This window comes from Canis lupus, chromosome 20 (genome assembly GCF_003254725.2).
Source record: "Canis lupus dingo isolate Sandy chromosome 20, ASM325472v2, whole genome shotgun sequence".
Taxonomy (NCBI): domain Eukaryota; kingdom Metazoa; phylum Chordata; class Mammalia; order Carnivora; family Canidae; genus Canis; species Canis lupus.
The window spans coordinates 39,065,538-39,079,450 of NC_064262.1; the positions used below are offsets into that span (position 1 = coordinate 39,065,538).

General features: G+C 57.1%; 1 protein-coding gene across 10 annotated transcripts; it reads left to right on the plus strand.

The window, feature by feature from the left end:
- Positions 1-209: 209 nt before the first annotated feature.
- Positions 210-13,644, plus strand: C20H3orf18 (chromosome 20 C3orf18 homolog). 10 transcript variants are annotated; one of them, XR_007404086.1, is made up of 10 exons: positions 220-489; positions 1,540-1,655; positions 2,007-2,395; positions 5,256-5,281; positions 5,823-5,970; positions 7,193-8,120; positions 9,227-9,336; positions 10,388-11,074; positions 13,178-13,288; positions 13,403-13,644. XR_007404086.1 is itself a non-coding variant. In XM_025455983.3 (6 exons), the coding sequence occupies exons 3-6, from the start codon at positions 2,162-2,164 to the stop codon at positions 7,271-7,273; spliced, it is 489 nt and encodes a 162-aa protein (XP_025311768.1). In that variant the 5' UTR covers positions 210-489; positions 1,540-1,655; positions 2,007-2,161; the 3' UTR covers positions 7,274-8,725. The 10 variants fall into 10 exon arrangements, 4 of the variants coding, with proteins under 4 accessions (XP_025311768.1, XP_025311769.1, XP_025311770.1 ...); XR_007404082.1 differs by having other exon boundaries at positions 10,388-13,288; XR_007404084.1 differs by having other exon boundaries at positions 13,178-13,644.
- Positions 13,645-13,913: the final 269 nt, after the last annotated feature.

Consider the following 13,913-nt stretch of genomic DNA (forward strand, 5'->3'; position numbering starts at 1 on the left):
GGGGCGGAGCCAGATCCCGCGGCGGGCGAGAGGGCCGGCGCCCGGCAGGCTGTGGGCCTGGCAGCCAATCGGGAGCCGGGGGCGCGGAGCCGGCGTGGAGGCGAGGCGCCGGAGCGCGGGGGACCCGCGGGGCTCCCGGCCTCGGCCCCGCCCCCGCGGTGGGTCCAGGCCCTGCCTGCCCGCGCCCGGCGGCTGAGGCTGGCTGAGCCGGCGCTCGCGGCTGCCGGCCGTGCGCTGCAGCGGGCCCAACCCGCGGCTCGGAGCTCACCCGGAGGGGGAGGGCGGACGCGGGGTCGGCCCCGCCGCCCCCCGCCCCGGCCTCCTGCCGATCGCCAGCACCCCTAGCCTTTCCGGCTGAGCTCGGCGCCCCAGAGAGGATTAAGTAAGTGCTGAAGCCGCAGCTTCTGTGCAGGAATGGAGGAATCACCGAGTCGCAGAGGCGGGGATGGGGATTGGAGCAGGGAGGACTGAGGAACCTGGCAGACAACGGTATGCGGGTTCTCGAAGGTCGCGGTGCCAACCCATTTCGCCCGTTTGGACCCCCTTCTCTTGCCCTTTGGACCCCCAGGCAGTCCCAGACAGTGAAGAGCAGGGCCTTTTTCTCTGCTGTGGACCCAGGAATAAACAGCCCAGAGCAAGAGTTAAGGGTCAGGCCCAAGGTCACGGTTTGGGGTCAGAGGCAGAGCCAAGAAAGAACCTGGGACTGCTGTCGCGTTCAGCCCAGCCAGAGAGAGAGGGCAGAGAAGGATGAACCCCCACATCTCCCTGCCCACCTTGCCCCTTCCTGAGGAGCAATCATTAGTGTGTACGTGCCTCACACACACCCATGCACCTGCACAGGGAGGCACCCCACAAACCCCCATGAGCTAGTGCAGGGATGCATGTGTACAGCCAGGAGCTGTGTATCCCCCCTCTCCCTAGGCCCCGCCCTTCTGCACCTTGGCTGGGACCCTGTCCCACCTGGCCTTACCGGGGGCCTTCTGGCCTGGGAAGATGTAAGCCACACCCTGGTCTGGGCCCATCTCTCACCCTCTGTTCTCAATGGCGGAGGGTGAGGGAGGAGAATCACCTCAGAGTGGGAGCCCCATCCCTGCATGTGAATATATGCTCCCTGCTCCCCTTGTCTCCCTTGTCCCTGGCAGCCCCTAGCTCCCCATGGAGGTCCAGTGACCCTAAGAGCCTGCAGGGAAGCCCTGCCAGAGGACCTGACTTTAGCTGTCTCACCTTCCTGCCTTCTGGTCTCTCCATGCTTACCATCCACCCCCCTCACCCCTGTTCCACAAACACAGCTTGGATTGCACAGTGGGCTAGGTGGGGAGCTCCTGTGGCTCCTCTTCCCAAGCTCCAAGAAGCAGTTGGTGTGGGGGGGGGGGGAACGTCTATATACTGGGTACTTACTGTGGGCAGGGGTTGCGCTGAGCTAAGTCTTTGCTAGGGACAAGTTCATTCTGACATTTCAATGACCTTATGACCTGTGAGGCTGTGAGGGAAGTGGGGTATTGTTTGTTTGTTTGTTGTTAATCTCTACCTAAAACCCAGGAGATCTGAGACCCAAGAGGTGGAGTGACAAGCCTAGGGTCATCTGACTCTTGGGCAAATGTTTCCCTCCTGGAAAGGAAAAAGCTGCAGTATTTTTTTTTTCCTCCAAGAAGGAGGTAAGGGATATGGGGGGGCAGGGAGTGAGGAGGTGGGAAATGTGGGGAGTAGAGGGGTGGAGAAGTGGGTATTTTGCAAGGGAGAGACTTTCTTTCAAATCTCCCGACTACTTTTCATATCTTCTAAGTATGATCACTATGGTTATCATACCCTCAAAGAAGGGGCAGGGCTTCATTTTCACCTTCCTAAATCCACGAGGGAGCTATACTTAAATAAAGCATATGTCCTGATGTCCCCTGAACCTGCCTTTGCCCTCAAACTTTTATTACCCCAGTACCTCCAGAACTTGGGGGTACTTGATGTCACCACTGAGTCCTGTCCTAAGCCTCATGTTTTTCATTCTTTTCCAGCACCCAGGGGGCCAGGGAGCTCCTTTTCTCCCAGGAGGTGGCAACCTGCAAGTATAGGAAGGGGCCACGGGCTGGGACACCACTGATGTCAGAAGCGAGTTGGCAGGTTGACTGACCACAGGCAGTCGCTCAGCCAGGGCCCTGTCAGTATCAGCATGAACTCCAGGATCCCCCCTGCCCGGGGCTGGTTCAGCAGCAGCCCACCCACCTCTGAGCCTGACCTGGAGCCTGCCACAGAGGGGCCAGCCTCCGAGACCACCACCCTCAGCACAGAAGCTACCAGCTTTAATGACACCAGAATCCCTGATGTGGCTGGTGGCACAGCTGGCGTGGGCACAATGCTTCTGTCCTTTGGGATCATCACCGTCATTGGACTGGCTGTGGCCATGGTAAGAGCTGAGAGGCTGGGGCTGACCCAGGTGGCCGCCAGTTGGAGGAGCATGGCTGGTGTTTTGATTTTAGATACTCTAATCAAAAGAGAATCGTCTGTGAATGATAGCACAGGATTCCCCTTCTCCAGGGATTTGTCCACTGGGGATCCAGAGACCAGAGGGGCTACCTCCAATTGGAAGAACGAGAGAGGGTTCTGAGGATACATGGCAACTTGAGCTGGGCCATGAGGGCCACGTAGGAGTTGAGGAGGAGGGTGTTCCGGGTGAGGGTCCTGATGGGCAAAGTTTGGAGGCAGGCAGGAGGTTCTGTGAGCAGCAAGCAGGACAATGAGGCAAGGGGGGGAAGGGGTGTGATAGGAGTAGAGGCCGGAAGGCGATGGGAATAGATCATGGGCCCTGGAGTGTGCCTGGGCATGGCAGGCTGCTGGCGGCGTTTATTCACTTGGCAGGGATTTCCTAGGCCCCTGCCCTCGACTGAGCCTTCAGCTCCCTAGGGACTAGGGAGACCAAGTCCTGCCCAGTGGTTCTTCTGGGGAATAGGAGACAGATAAAACCAAGGCTGCCAAGGGAAGTCCAGAGGGACTGGGTTGGGGAATTGAGCAGGAGGGCTTTCCAGGCTGGGCCGTAAGGGACAAACTAAAGAAGCAATGTTAGAGCTGAACCAACCCCAAAGTGGACCCCCAGGACCACAGGAAGGAGCAGAACTGGGCAGACCTCAGGATGGAGGGGAGCTGGGGTGAGGACTTGATGATGGATATAATCTTTCCAGATCTGGTGCCTGTCCCTGCAGATATGGGCGCTCCCCCTAATCTGCCACATGGATGCTCAGAATGTCGCTGAGGGCCTGCTGAGGATTGTGCTGGCTGAGACCAGGAAGGGGAGGATGTGTGCCTGAGGTCCCCCAGTGGGCTGACAATGGTTGCATCCTGTCCACTGCTCCTCCAGGGCTCTGATGGCTGGCCTCAGGCTCAGGACCATGTTGCTCTGGCAAATAGGGCTGCGGATGGTCCATCCGTAACCTGGCTGGAGCTGCTGTTAAACCAGGGTTGCCATATGGGCCCTGTCAGCTCCGGATCGCTGCCAGGGGACAACTGCTGGCCAGTGAGCAGGGCCAGGATGCCACACGCAGAGCGAGCGGCCTCCTGGGGCGAGGGTGAGGCAGAGCGCCAGTGTTTCCCCACAGCCCCCGTGTGGCTGTTAAGCAAACTGAAACAACCTTACCTCAGGGGAAAAGTGGGGTCTGGAATCTGCCCTTGTAACTGTAGGCAAAAGATTGTGTCCGGGAACTTGGGAGGACTCCCTTATGCTTTGTTCTGGAGGAATTTTCAGAGCGCCAGAGTAGAGGGCCTTCTTGCCCAAACCAGATGTGGGAAGATTATGGGACCAAAGCAGTGGAGGGCAGGAAACAGCTCCTGGGCTTTAGGGGACAGGTCCAAAGATGCTCCCGAGTGCTTCTGCCTCTCGCCTCATGCCAGCCCCCAAGTAGGGCCATGCTGGAGACAAGGAGGAGCAAATGAGTGCCAGGCTGTGTGCCTCAAGCACACAGAGCAATATGAGTGAGCTTCTCAGAGGAGATAGGACCGTAGCTGGATGGTGAGGGGTGGGGAAAATTTGGAAAGGAAGGTATGTGGGAGTATGTCAGCAGTTGAGGCAGAGGGAGCAGCAGGGGCAAGGCTGGAGATTGGATAAATCTCCGGCCTCTTGTGAAGATCCCTCTGGAGAACAGGGCCTTGGGGCAGGGAGGAGAATTTGGGGCTGGGCCAGAGTGGAGGGAGAACAGGGAGTCTGGGTGCTGGGCTAGTGCCACTGGCTCAGAGCAGGCAGGGGCTAGGCCTGAGACCTGGAGCTCCTCCAGCATCCTACCCACAGGAGAGCATCCCCTGGAGGGAATGGGGAGCAAGGGACACCTCAGTTTCTTTTCGGGACTTTGGGGTTTCCCAGGAAACAAGCAACAGGAGGAACTCTGGGCCAGGCTAGAAACGAAACCAGATTAAAGCTGTGAATGAGGCACAAAGGGTATGAGAGCCATAGAGGGTTTGAGACAGAGTCTAGGGACATGGCTTTCCCCCAGGCAGAAGTGGTCGTGCTCCTGGTGGTCAGAAACTACCAGTTTAGGGAACAGCCCGATGGTAGGGGAGGTCCCTGGAGTCCCTGCCCCAGTGGTCAGCCCTTTCTCCCCTCTCTCAATGTGTTATATACAGGGATGTCCTGCTCCAGCCTGGAGCTCTTGGGACTTGTATGTTTTTTCAGGCTGCCTAGCTTAGGTCTACAATGGGGGTTAGGGTCCAGGGGCCTTCCTACCTTCCTCCAGCATCTGGGTTCTGGCATTTAGTCTGGGCTGCTGGACATCAGCCTCCCATGGAAACCCTGGAAGCCCAGCCCTGAGTCTTGCCTCAAGCACAGCCCCGCAGAGTCTGGGCACTACCGGTCCCCTGTTCTTTTTTCCCATATTGGCTCTGGCCCTTAAGGGAGTTGAGAGGAGGGGATGTACTAAAATCTTCCTCTCCCTTTTCAGCTGGGAAAAGTCCCAGGCAGGTGCTGAGTGGCTGGAGCTGGGGTGTGTATTGGCAGAGAGAGGGCCCTCCTGCTTCCGGGCCAGGCCTGACTATGTGTTCTTCCCAGGCTGGGCTCCCCTAGCGCAGGCCTGCTCCCCCTTGGAAGCCCAGACACTGTCAGCATCTGATAAACATCAAAAAGAGGCACGAATGCAGGACGTGTGTGTCCCTGGGAGGGAATCCCTGAGGACAAGGGGATCCACTGCTCTCCTATTCATCAGCCTCAGGCTGTCCCTTCTCCCAAGGATCTGCTGGTTAATCAGGGACGTCTTAGCCATTTGACGCTGTTCCTTCTTTTGCAGGTTTTGTACATCAGGAAGAAGAAGAGGTAACTCCCCAGTTGCCACCCAAAACTCCAGCCTGTTGGCAATGTGGAGCTGGACTCCAGGGGACGGGGGTGGGAAAAGAGAAGCCCACCAGCATCGGGGCTCTGCTCCCTTGTTAGGGAGCCAGGTCCTCTTCTGCCCGCTGATGGCTGGGATGACTACTTTCCCTCAGGGAGTGCTGAGCCACCCTCGCCCCACTGCCCCGAGCTACAGGTCACTGACTCCCTTCCCCTGCCTGGACCCCACAGGCTGCAGATCACACAAGGCCCTGGCCTAGGCGGTCCCTGTAGACCCCACAGATGATGCCTCTGTGGGCTGTGGTCCCATCTGGTCTCAAGAGGGGGTAGCTATCCATCTGAGGGGGGAGGGGGTACTGCAAATACAAGAACATCTTTCCTTTAATCCCAAGGGAAATCTGAGCTTCCCTCCCATCCTCTCTGCCAAAACATAGTTGTGTGCTATGGCTCAGGGGGACAGTGGGCAGGCCTGGTAAGAGGAGGAAGGGCCTGCCATGCCCCCAGCAGCCTCTGCCCCCACCCCCAGGCTGGAGAAGCTCCGCCACCAGCTCATGCCCATGTACAACTTCGACCCTACGGAGGAACAAGATGAACTGGAACAGGAGCTGCTGGAGCACGGGCGGGATGCTGCTTCCATGCAGGCTGCTGCCTCTGTGCAGGCCATGCAGGGCAAGGTGGGCACTGACCGGGCTCCCCCACCCAGCCTGCAGCCTGCTCATGAACCTTCCACTGCCACCCTCCCTCCTTTCTCCTGCAGCATTCCAGCACCTGCCATGTGGTCAGGTGGTGCCTATTAGTTATATAAGGTTTGTCAGGTTTGTTTAGCAACTGGTAGAATTTCTCCAAGGCCACCTACAAACTGACTGCACAAGGCCAGGGAGCCCTGGGATCCAGCCCGGCTCTTCCCTGGCTAGCCTAGTGATCTTGGCAGCTCCCTTGGTCTCTCTGAGCCTCTGCTTTCTCATCTATGACTGAAAATCCTAATTCTTGCCCTGTGTCCCCATGTCTTGGCAAGGAAAGCAGGAGAGGACTGATGGGAGAGATTGTGGAGGGCTAAGAGCCTTTGGCGCCCTGAGAGCCCATGTTTCCTGAATGGATGGGGTTAGATTCTGGAGCAATGGCTCCTCTGAGTAGACTAGTGGGTGCTAGTAACTGACAGACCTTGGGCAGGTGGTGACCCCAGCCAAACTTGCCTCCTAAGTCAAAAGGGTTGGATACCCATGTGGTCACGTGGCCAGCCCACCCACCCACCAGTCCCCCAAGCCCCCAAAGGCCAGAGCACCATGAGGAGGCCTGGTCTTTCCCTGACCCATGAAACCGCTTTGCATTTCTCCTTGCCTTGACCTCACAGGTTGCTGGGGGCATCTGGCCTTGCCAGAGGATAGAATTAGGAGACTGGACTCAGGAAGAGTCCAGACTGGGAGTCCGGAGAACCCCTGGTTTTGCCACCAGTACTGTGGCAACTGATCAGGACATATTCCCCACTTGGGATATTCAGGAAATCAGGCTGAAAACCTTGGTCCACCCCACCCGTGGGACTACTGACAATTTGACCATTGTTTCCTGTGTGCCTCCCTCTGTCCAGTCCTTGTGCCATAGCTAGGGGATGCGGAGGCGAGCCCTCTTCTGCTGGGAGAGAGTAGTGCATACGTAATTAATACAGTCTCTAGGCCCACAGGGAAGGGCTCGCAGGCAAGCTGGTGATGGCTGTGGGGGGAGGAGTCCTCAGAGCCAGATGGTATTTCCAGGCTGACTTGCAAGGAGGGCATTCCAAGCAGAAGGCATAGCTGGTGCCAAGCACAAACAGGCAAACCGGGAAGCAAGGATGGAAATGACTGGGCCAGAGAGTACATGGCTTTGGCCAAGGTCCCTAATGCCCTTGACATCTCTCCACAGACCAGTCTCCCCTCTCAGGGCCCACTGCAGAGGCCCAGCCGGCTGGTGTTCACTGACGTAGCCAACGCCATCCGTGCATGATTGGCCCGAGGACAGACCTGGACCTCTGGTGAAGACATCTGCCACTGTGCCCCTTGAGCTGCCCACTCCGTGATTGTTCAGACCCACTCTCAGGACCCACACTGCTGAGGCCCAGCTGTTCCAAGGACCCACCTGCTGACTCTCTAGGCTCTAAGAGAGGGCCTGGCCAGGCTGCACATCTGGCTACTAAGGTCTCCTGATTAGGAAGAGCCGCTACTGGCTCCTTGTGTCCTGCCCAGACCCCTCACATTGGGGTCTGCTCCTCTAATGTGGAGGAAGTGGAGGGAGAGATGGGATGGGAGGGGGAATGGGAGGCAAGTGGGGAGGGGTTCCCCTTTGTCAGGGAGAGACCTATCTTTGGAATCTGGGGCCTCCTCTGGAGCAGGGAGGGGCAATCAACCAGGTCTTGGGGACAGGGTGTGGTAGCACCCCGGCAGAAGCCCAGGGATGGAACGAGAACTGCCTGGTGGGCAAGGATGCCAGGAAGAGGGCTGCTCCTACCCAAGGCCCAACTGTATCTTGGAGGGTCCCCAAGGCCTCCCAGTGCCCGCCGCCTCCCCCCTGGCAGCCAGCCATTGGCTTGGTAAGGGAAAAGAAGGCAGGGGAATAGGTGTAGAGGGCCCCAGGCATGTGCTTGTGTGCAGGCATGTGCCTGTCCCAGCACAGGGTAGGAGGGACATGCTCTACATGGGCTCCACCCTCCAAGTCCACCCTACCCCATGATGTGTGTGGGAGCACCAGGATAGGCCGCTTACTCTGCCTCAGTGGTCAGTGACTGAAAGGAGAGGGAAGCCAAGGTGAAGGCCCTGCTGCCCACCACATCACTTCACTGGGCTCTACAAGCCAGGTAACCTGCTTCTGAAAACAGTTCTCCATCCTGGTGTATAATGGGAATCTAGGGTTGTGGGAGAGGCTACTGGTTAGAGGGCAGTGGTCCCAGGCTGTGGGGTATCTGGGGACATTCTGAGCACCTGAAACGGGGTGGGGGTAGCCCTATGAGAAACAGACCTATTTTTGGATAGCACAGCCCACCCACCTGTCATCCACCCACCCCACATCCCTCAGGAATTCTTCTACCAGTCCGGGGCATCTGGGCAAGGCATGGGATCAAGCCAGACCCCATGAGTGACTTTCTACTCTGGGCGAGGATGCCCAGAAGCATGCTCTGTGCCCAGCCTCTCCACCATTGCTGCCCTCCGCTGCTTGGAAGGGGACACGGGGGCAGCAGCACAGCTCTTCTGTCGGGCATATAGCATGCGTCAGGAGGGGAGGGCCAGGGAGACCCGTGTGGGGAAGATTTGGGATGTATTCCCTCCTCTGGAGGTTATAAATACATTAGCACTTGAACCAACTGGAGGGCTGTGGGTAATTTAGGATATGCACAGACGCTGTAATGGAACTCAGCACCTCCATGTGAGAGCATTAAAGATGTAATTAAGATGTTTACACAAAGAGAGTGTGAGCCTGTGACACTTGGGGTGTGAAACCCCAGGAGGGACAGGATGAGTTAGGGGCCGTGGGGGTCCTGGGAATAGTCACTTGGATCCCAGCTATGAGCTGGCAGCCCAGCTGGTTTTCCTTGATCTGTCTGATGAAATGCCTCTGGCCCTGAGTTCAGGCTGCTCTGGGACCTTGTGCCTCAGCTGTGGAAAGGAGTCACAATGCCTGCCATCCCCTTGGGTGGCAAGGCCAAGTGGGCAGAACCTTGTGGGGCCTGAGGAAGAAGGGGGCTTGGGCTCCAAGGTGCAGGGGTAGGTGTGATGTCTCAGGATCCATAGGAGCTGGGTCTGAAACAAAAGGAAACAAAAGAATGTGGTCTTTCCAGAGCACAAGGGTTCAGGGGATGGATAGGGCTGGGAATCATTAAGGTTATCTGCATGGAAACTACCTACAGGGTTCAGAAGGGTTTGGGGAGAATGACACTAGGGTGACCAACTGTCTTGGTTCTCTCAGGATGGCCCAATTTACAGCATTGGAAATCCCACAAACCAAGACTCTATGTGACACCCAGATCCTCCCCTAAAGAGCTGAGCCTTTGGGCCAGAATAGGAAACAAAGATGGGGTGAGCACCCCAGTTCTGTGGTGGAGGGCTGGGTGGAAGGGTTGAGGGGCAGGGTCTTGGGTAACAGGGAGGCCCCAGGACCCCATGGGCCATCCACATTGGAGTCAGACAGCTGGCCTTGACAATGATGACCGTGGTCTTGCAGAGGGGGTCTCCTTCCCCCAGCAGTTAACAGAAGGATTCCTAAGGGCCATAGGGTGAGAGAAGTGGGGGTGGGCTCTGTGCCCCCATTCTGCTGGGTAACCCCTCAATCCAAGAATGTGGGAGCTATAAAAGACCCAATGTCTGAGGGACCCTGAAAAAACCGGGCCTACAGAGTAAGGCTAGCACTTAGGATCTAGGATGGAGGTGGGGACTCCAGATGGACCCCTGGCCTGCCTCAGCCCCCTTTCCCACAGATGGGCCTAACTAAGTGGTGGACAGGGCAGCTTTTCATGGGTGATGGGGCCACTGCCTCATCCCTGTCCCCTCAAACACCTCCTCTTTCTTCTCCCCACCTTCTGTTTGCTGGCTCTCTTTCCGAGTCTTGGAGAGAACCAAACTCTCCACAAGTTCCCAGGTCTTCCACAGGGCATGGGGTCAATAAATATTGGGGTGAAAGGATCCAGTTGGCATGTCTTGGTGACCATGGGCCTGGCAGGCTGACTAGAACTCCCCTCACCGCCCTCGCCAGGCAGAGTAGGACAATCACCTGCTGCCTTCATTGCTCCCGAAATTGTCTGCTAAAGGAACCCCTTGGGAAACGCCCCTGCAGGACACACATACATGGACCGGCGAAACCCCTATTCATGAGTAGCAACCAGGGCTTCAGGGCAGAAGCTAGAGCGGCTTGCAGTGGGTGCCGTCAGGGCGGACGCGAGTGGGCCTTCCGAGGAAGCCGTCTTGTTTAATGAAGTGAAGTGTCACTACAATACAGTGAATACAATAATCCCGTTGCCTCGCTGCAGGCAGATGCCAGGGACACCTACAGAATGTAAAGGAAAGTTCTTGTGGACGCGAGCCCCAAAACTCCAGTAGAGCCATCTGACCAACTACTATGGATTCCTTCCAGAAATGTTGCTGAGCCCAGTGCTGTGGTCCTGTCAGTGAACCAGCTCCATTGGGTGGTGCCTGCATCTCCATTTGAGATGGGAGGAAGCAGATGTCAAATAGGAAGAAAGGATGAATGCGTGCATGTGTGATGTGTATATGTACACAACTATTTGTCTACATGTTTACATCTATATGTAAAAGAAGACAGGAGTACCTGGGGAGGCAGCCAGAGGGAAGGGCAGATCATCCCACCCTATCCTGTCCAGTAGCACCCCTCACCAGTCCTCAGTATGGAGGGTCTTGACTGAGGATACCCGAGGGAACACCAGGAGCTGCTGGTCTGGCATCCCCATCCTGCCTGACGTCTGTGGGCTGAGGACAGGGGCCAACTGCAGACAGGGGTATCTATGGCTGTACAGAGGCCACTCTTGAAAGGCCAGCCATGCAGAGAAAGGAGGAGGGAAAGGGGAGGGTGTAAAGACCCTCAGGTGAGGCTGAGAGGGATGAGGCTGGGATGCCATCCCACCTGCACCTGGGTCTGCCCTCAGCACTTCTCTAACTCCCACCTCAAAGCCCCTCGGCAGTGATCCTCACCCCCATTCGTCACCCTGGTTGCTTGGATTCTGCAAGTGGAAGCTCAGGGCAGGTGTCTGTTCTCCCCAGGGAGGATCATCTGCACAGTGCCTGCGGGAGCCTGCTGAGGAAGGTCAGTAAGCATGCCTGGGGAGGAACATGAAGGTCTAAAGAATCCCTGAGGTCTAGAGAATTGCTCAGCCCAGGAGGGTGTCTGTGTGAGGAGCCGAGGGTTTGGTGGGACCGAGATCCATCTGGGAAGGGGGGTTCCTTTTTCCAGTCCCCGGTCGGAGGAATGCCATCTGGCTTGGAGACCACCCATCTGGGGCAGGATTTCCCCTCAGCTTTGGAGGGTCCCTTTCTTTCTCAGGGTTCAGCTTGAAAGGTAACTCTCTGGGTGCCTGGATGAATCCGTGAATGTATAGGCCACCTGGGATTCCTGTGTGGGCTGGGGAGGGAGGAAGTCCCCAAGTATCTCACTAGGGACCAACATACATCATGTCTGATGCCCACAATGGCTTGGGAAGGTGGCCTGTCTCACTCCCGCTTCATCAGTGAGGACTTTGCAACTGAGCAGCGAGGGGAAAGCAGCCCAGGGCTCTGGGTACAGCCGGTGAAGGGCACATCGGGGCTTGGTACAGCCTGGGCACAGCAACTCATGTAGCCCAGGCAGGTCTCAACGTGGAGCCTTTCAGTACTAACAACACTGCCTACAGCCACTAGGGTGGCCCAAGGTGCCCTGAGCCCCTGCCCTCCTGGTCCGTAGCCTGGCGGGAGGCTGGGCATGTCCCAGACCTCTTACACACAGGCATCTCAGAGGAGACGGTCATAGATTCAGCCCAGCTTTCTTAGGCAAAGGGTAGGACTGGATCCCTTCTGAGACTCTGTAGCAGCCTGGATCCCAGCCACCACCACCACCACCCCTACCCCACTTCTCCTCAGGCCCCATCCTTGAATCTCAAGCCTGCACTCAGCCTCTCCCCCACTTGGTGTGGAGAGCAGCCCTCACGCTGCAAGCCCCACGTCAGGGGTTCACCTGGCAGGGCCAGGACGAGTGTGAGGTGAATGGGGGCCCCAGATTCCAAATGTAAGAGCCACTCACTCAGGAGCTGAAAAGGCACATGGACCAACCTGAATGTGAGAACCTCCTTAAATTTGTGCCCCAGATGCCTCACTCGCCTCGTCCTAGTCCTGGTGCCACTGCCTGGTCAGGGTCCAGCAGGCAGATGCTGATCCCTACCCCCCCCCCATGCCAGCAGGCTGGAAGCCCCAGGAATCTGGGCAGGGAAAGTGAGGGCCCCTGCCCTGCTGGAGCTCACAGACATGCTCTTCACCGGGAGGAGGCTGAGAACACCAGATTATGGGAGATTTAAGGGGCTTAGCAGCAGTTCAATAATAGGTCAATAAGGTGAAGCCTTGGGCTAAGGAGGAGGCCAGGACTCCTGCTGTAAGTCCCTGTGGGCAGGTCAGACCCAGAGTCTATGTGTGTGAACCTCCTGGGACACTCATGGGCAGAATCAGAACCCATATAACCCCCTAGCAGCCCCAGAGCAGGGGCATCATTTGTGCCCTCATATCACAGATAGGGAAACTGAGTTTGCTCAGCATGAAGCAGGGCCCGGATTTGACCCCAGATGGCCAGCCCCAGAGCTTACACCCAACACTCCCGAAGAAGGAAAGGAGGCTCTCTGAAGACAGAGAAGCCACCTCCTCTTGCCCCTCATTCATTCCCTTCAAAAGCCTCCCAGTTCCCATACTAGGGCCTCTGCTGGGCTCTGGAGCTGAGAGGCATCCAGGAGGGGCTGGCCATGGGAAACTCCCACCTGGTATGCAAGCCAGAGCAGTGACAGGGAGAGCAACAACAAACCCTCCTCAGGAAGTGACAAAGATGCAGTCAGGTGACAGGAGAATTCGAAAGAGGCCATCACTTCTGGCTGGAGCCAAGGCAAGGCTTTCACCGACCTGGGTCTTGCACCGGGTTTGGACACAGGTGGTGGGGGATGTTTCAGGCTAGGCAAGGTGTAAGGAACCATGGGCTTCCTCACATCCAGGGCGTGAGGGATGGGGATCTCCCCAGGTGACCCCACACTCATGGAGGGCTCACGCTGTGCCGGCTGGGACACTGGTGCTGGTAGGAGAGTGGATCCATCAGAACCTGCTCTGCAAAAACCAGGACAGTGGTGTTGCTGATTAGCGGATCCCCCAGACAGACCATACCCATCTCCACTCCCTCCAGGAGGCCTCAGGGGGCCTGGCCCCACTCCCAAGCCGTGACCTTCCCAGGCCTGATTTTCCTGCTGGAGACAAGGGCACTCAATTCGGAGCCCTTTCCCAACATGACCACCAGGTGGCGGTACAGGCCCAGATTTGGGGGCGGGGGGTGTTGGCAGGGGGAGGTGGGCGCTGGGAGGTGGAGGGTGATGTGCTCTGAGTGAAATTTGGCCTTGAGACTTTTTTTCAGGACTCTGAATGGCTGGTGCAGTGAAACTGCTTGCTTCCTGCCAGGAACAGGTCTGGACTGGGGACAGTCAAGGAAACTGTTCTTGACTGTGGCCTGAGCCTCCAGAAAGGAGCCCTGTAGGTGCTCAGGGTTATTTAATGAATGGAGGATTGATAGGTGGTTCTTGCCTCATGAGGAATTAAATGAGTTAATATATAAAAAGCACATGGAGAGTCTTCAATAAATGTATGTAGTTATTTGTACTTTTATTATGAAAGATGGTTCTTCCCAGAGCACAGGCCCCAGAGGCCCTACCCATCTTGGGCTTAGGGGTCTGAACTATGGGCCCCACCCCAGGATCTGGTCAGCTTTGCCCAGGAGGGGATAAGAACTGAACGCCAAAGGCCTCACCATTCAATGCAGCAGTCCTGTGGATATTTGGGGACAGCAGGGATCTGTGCCCAGCACTGAGGGTGGCAGGGGGTTTGGGCTCCCTCACTTCCACCAGGAGTGTTCCATAGGAGGAGAGAGA

What these genes read in the sequence shown, in the direction of transcription:
- C20H3orf18 (XM_025455983.3), top strand. Translation starts at nt 2,162, where the DNA reads ATGAACTCCAGGATCCCCCCTGCCCGGGGCTGGTTCAGCAGCAGCCCA. An exon ending in TTGGACTGGCTGTGGCCATG is followed by an intron (nt 2,396 to 5,255) that starts GTAAGAGCTGAG and finishes CTTCTTTTGCAG; the next exon opens with GTTTTGTACATCAGGAAGAA. An exon ending in TACATCAGGAAGAAGAAGAG is followed by an intron (nt 5,282 to 5,822) that starts GTAACTCCCCAG and finishes CCCCACCCCCAG; the next exon opens with GCTGGAGAAGCTCCGCCACC.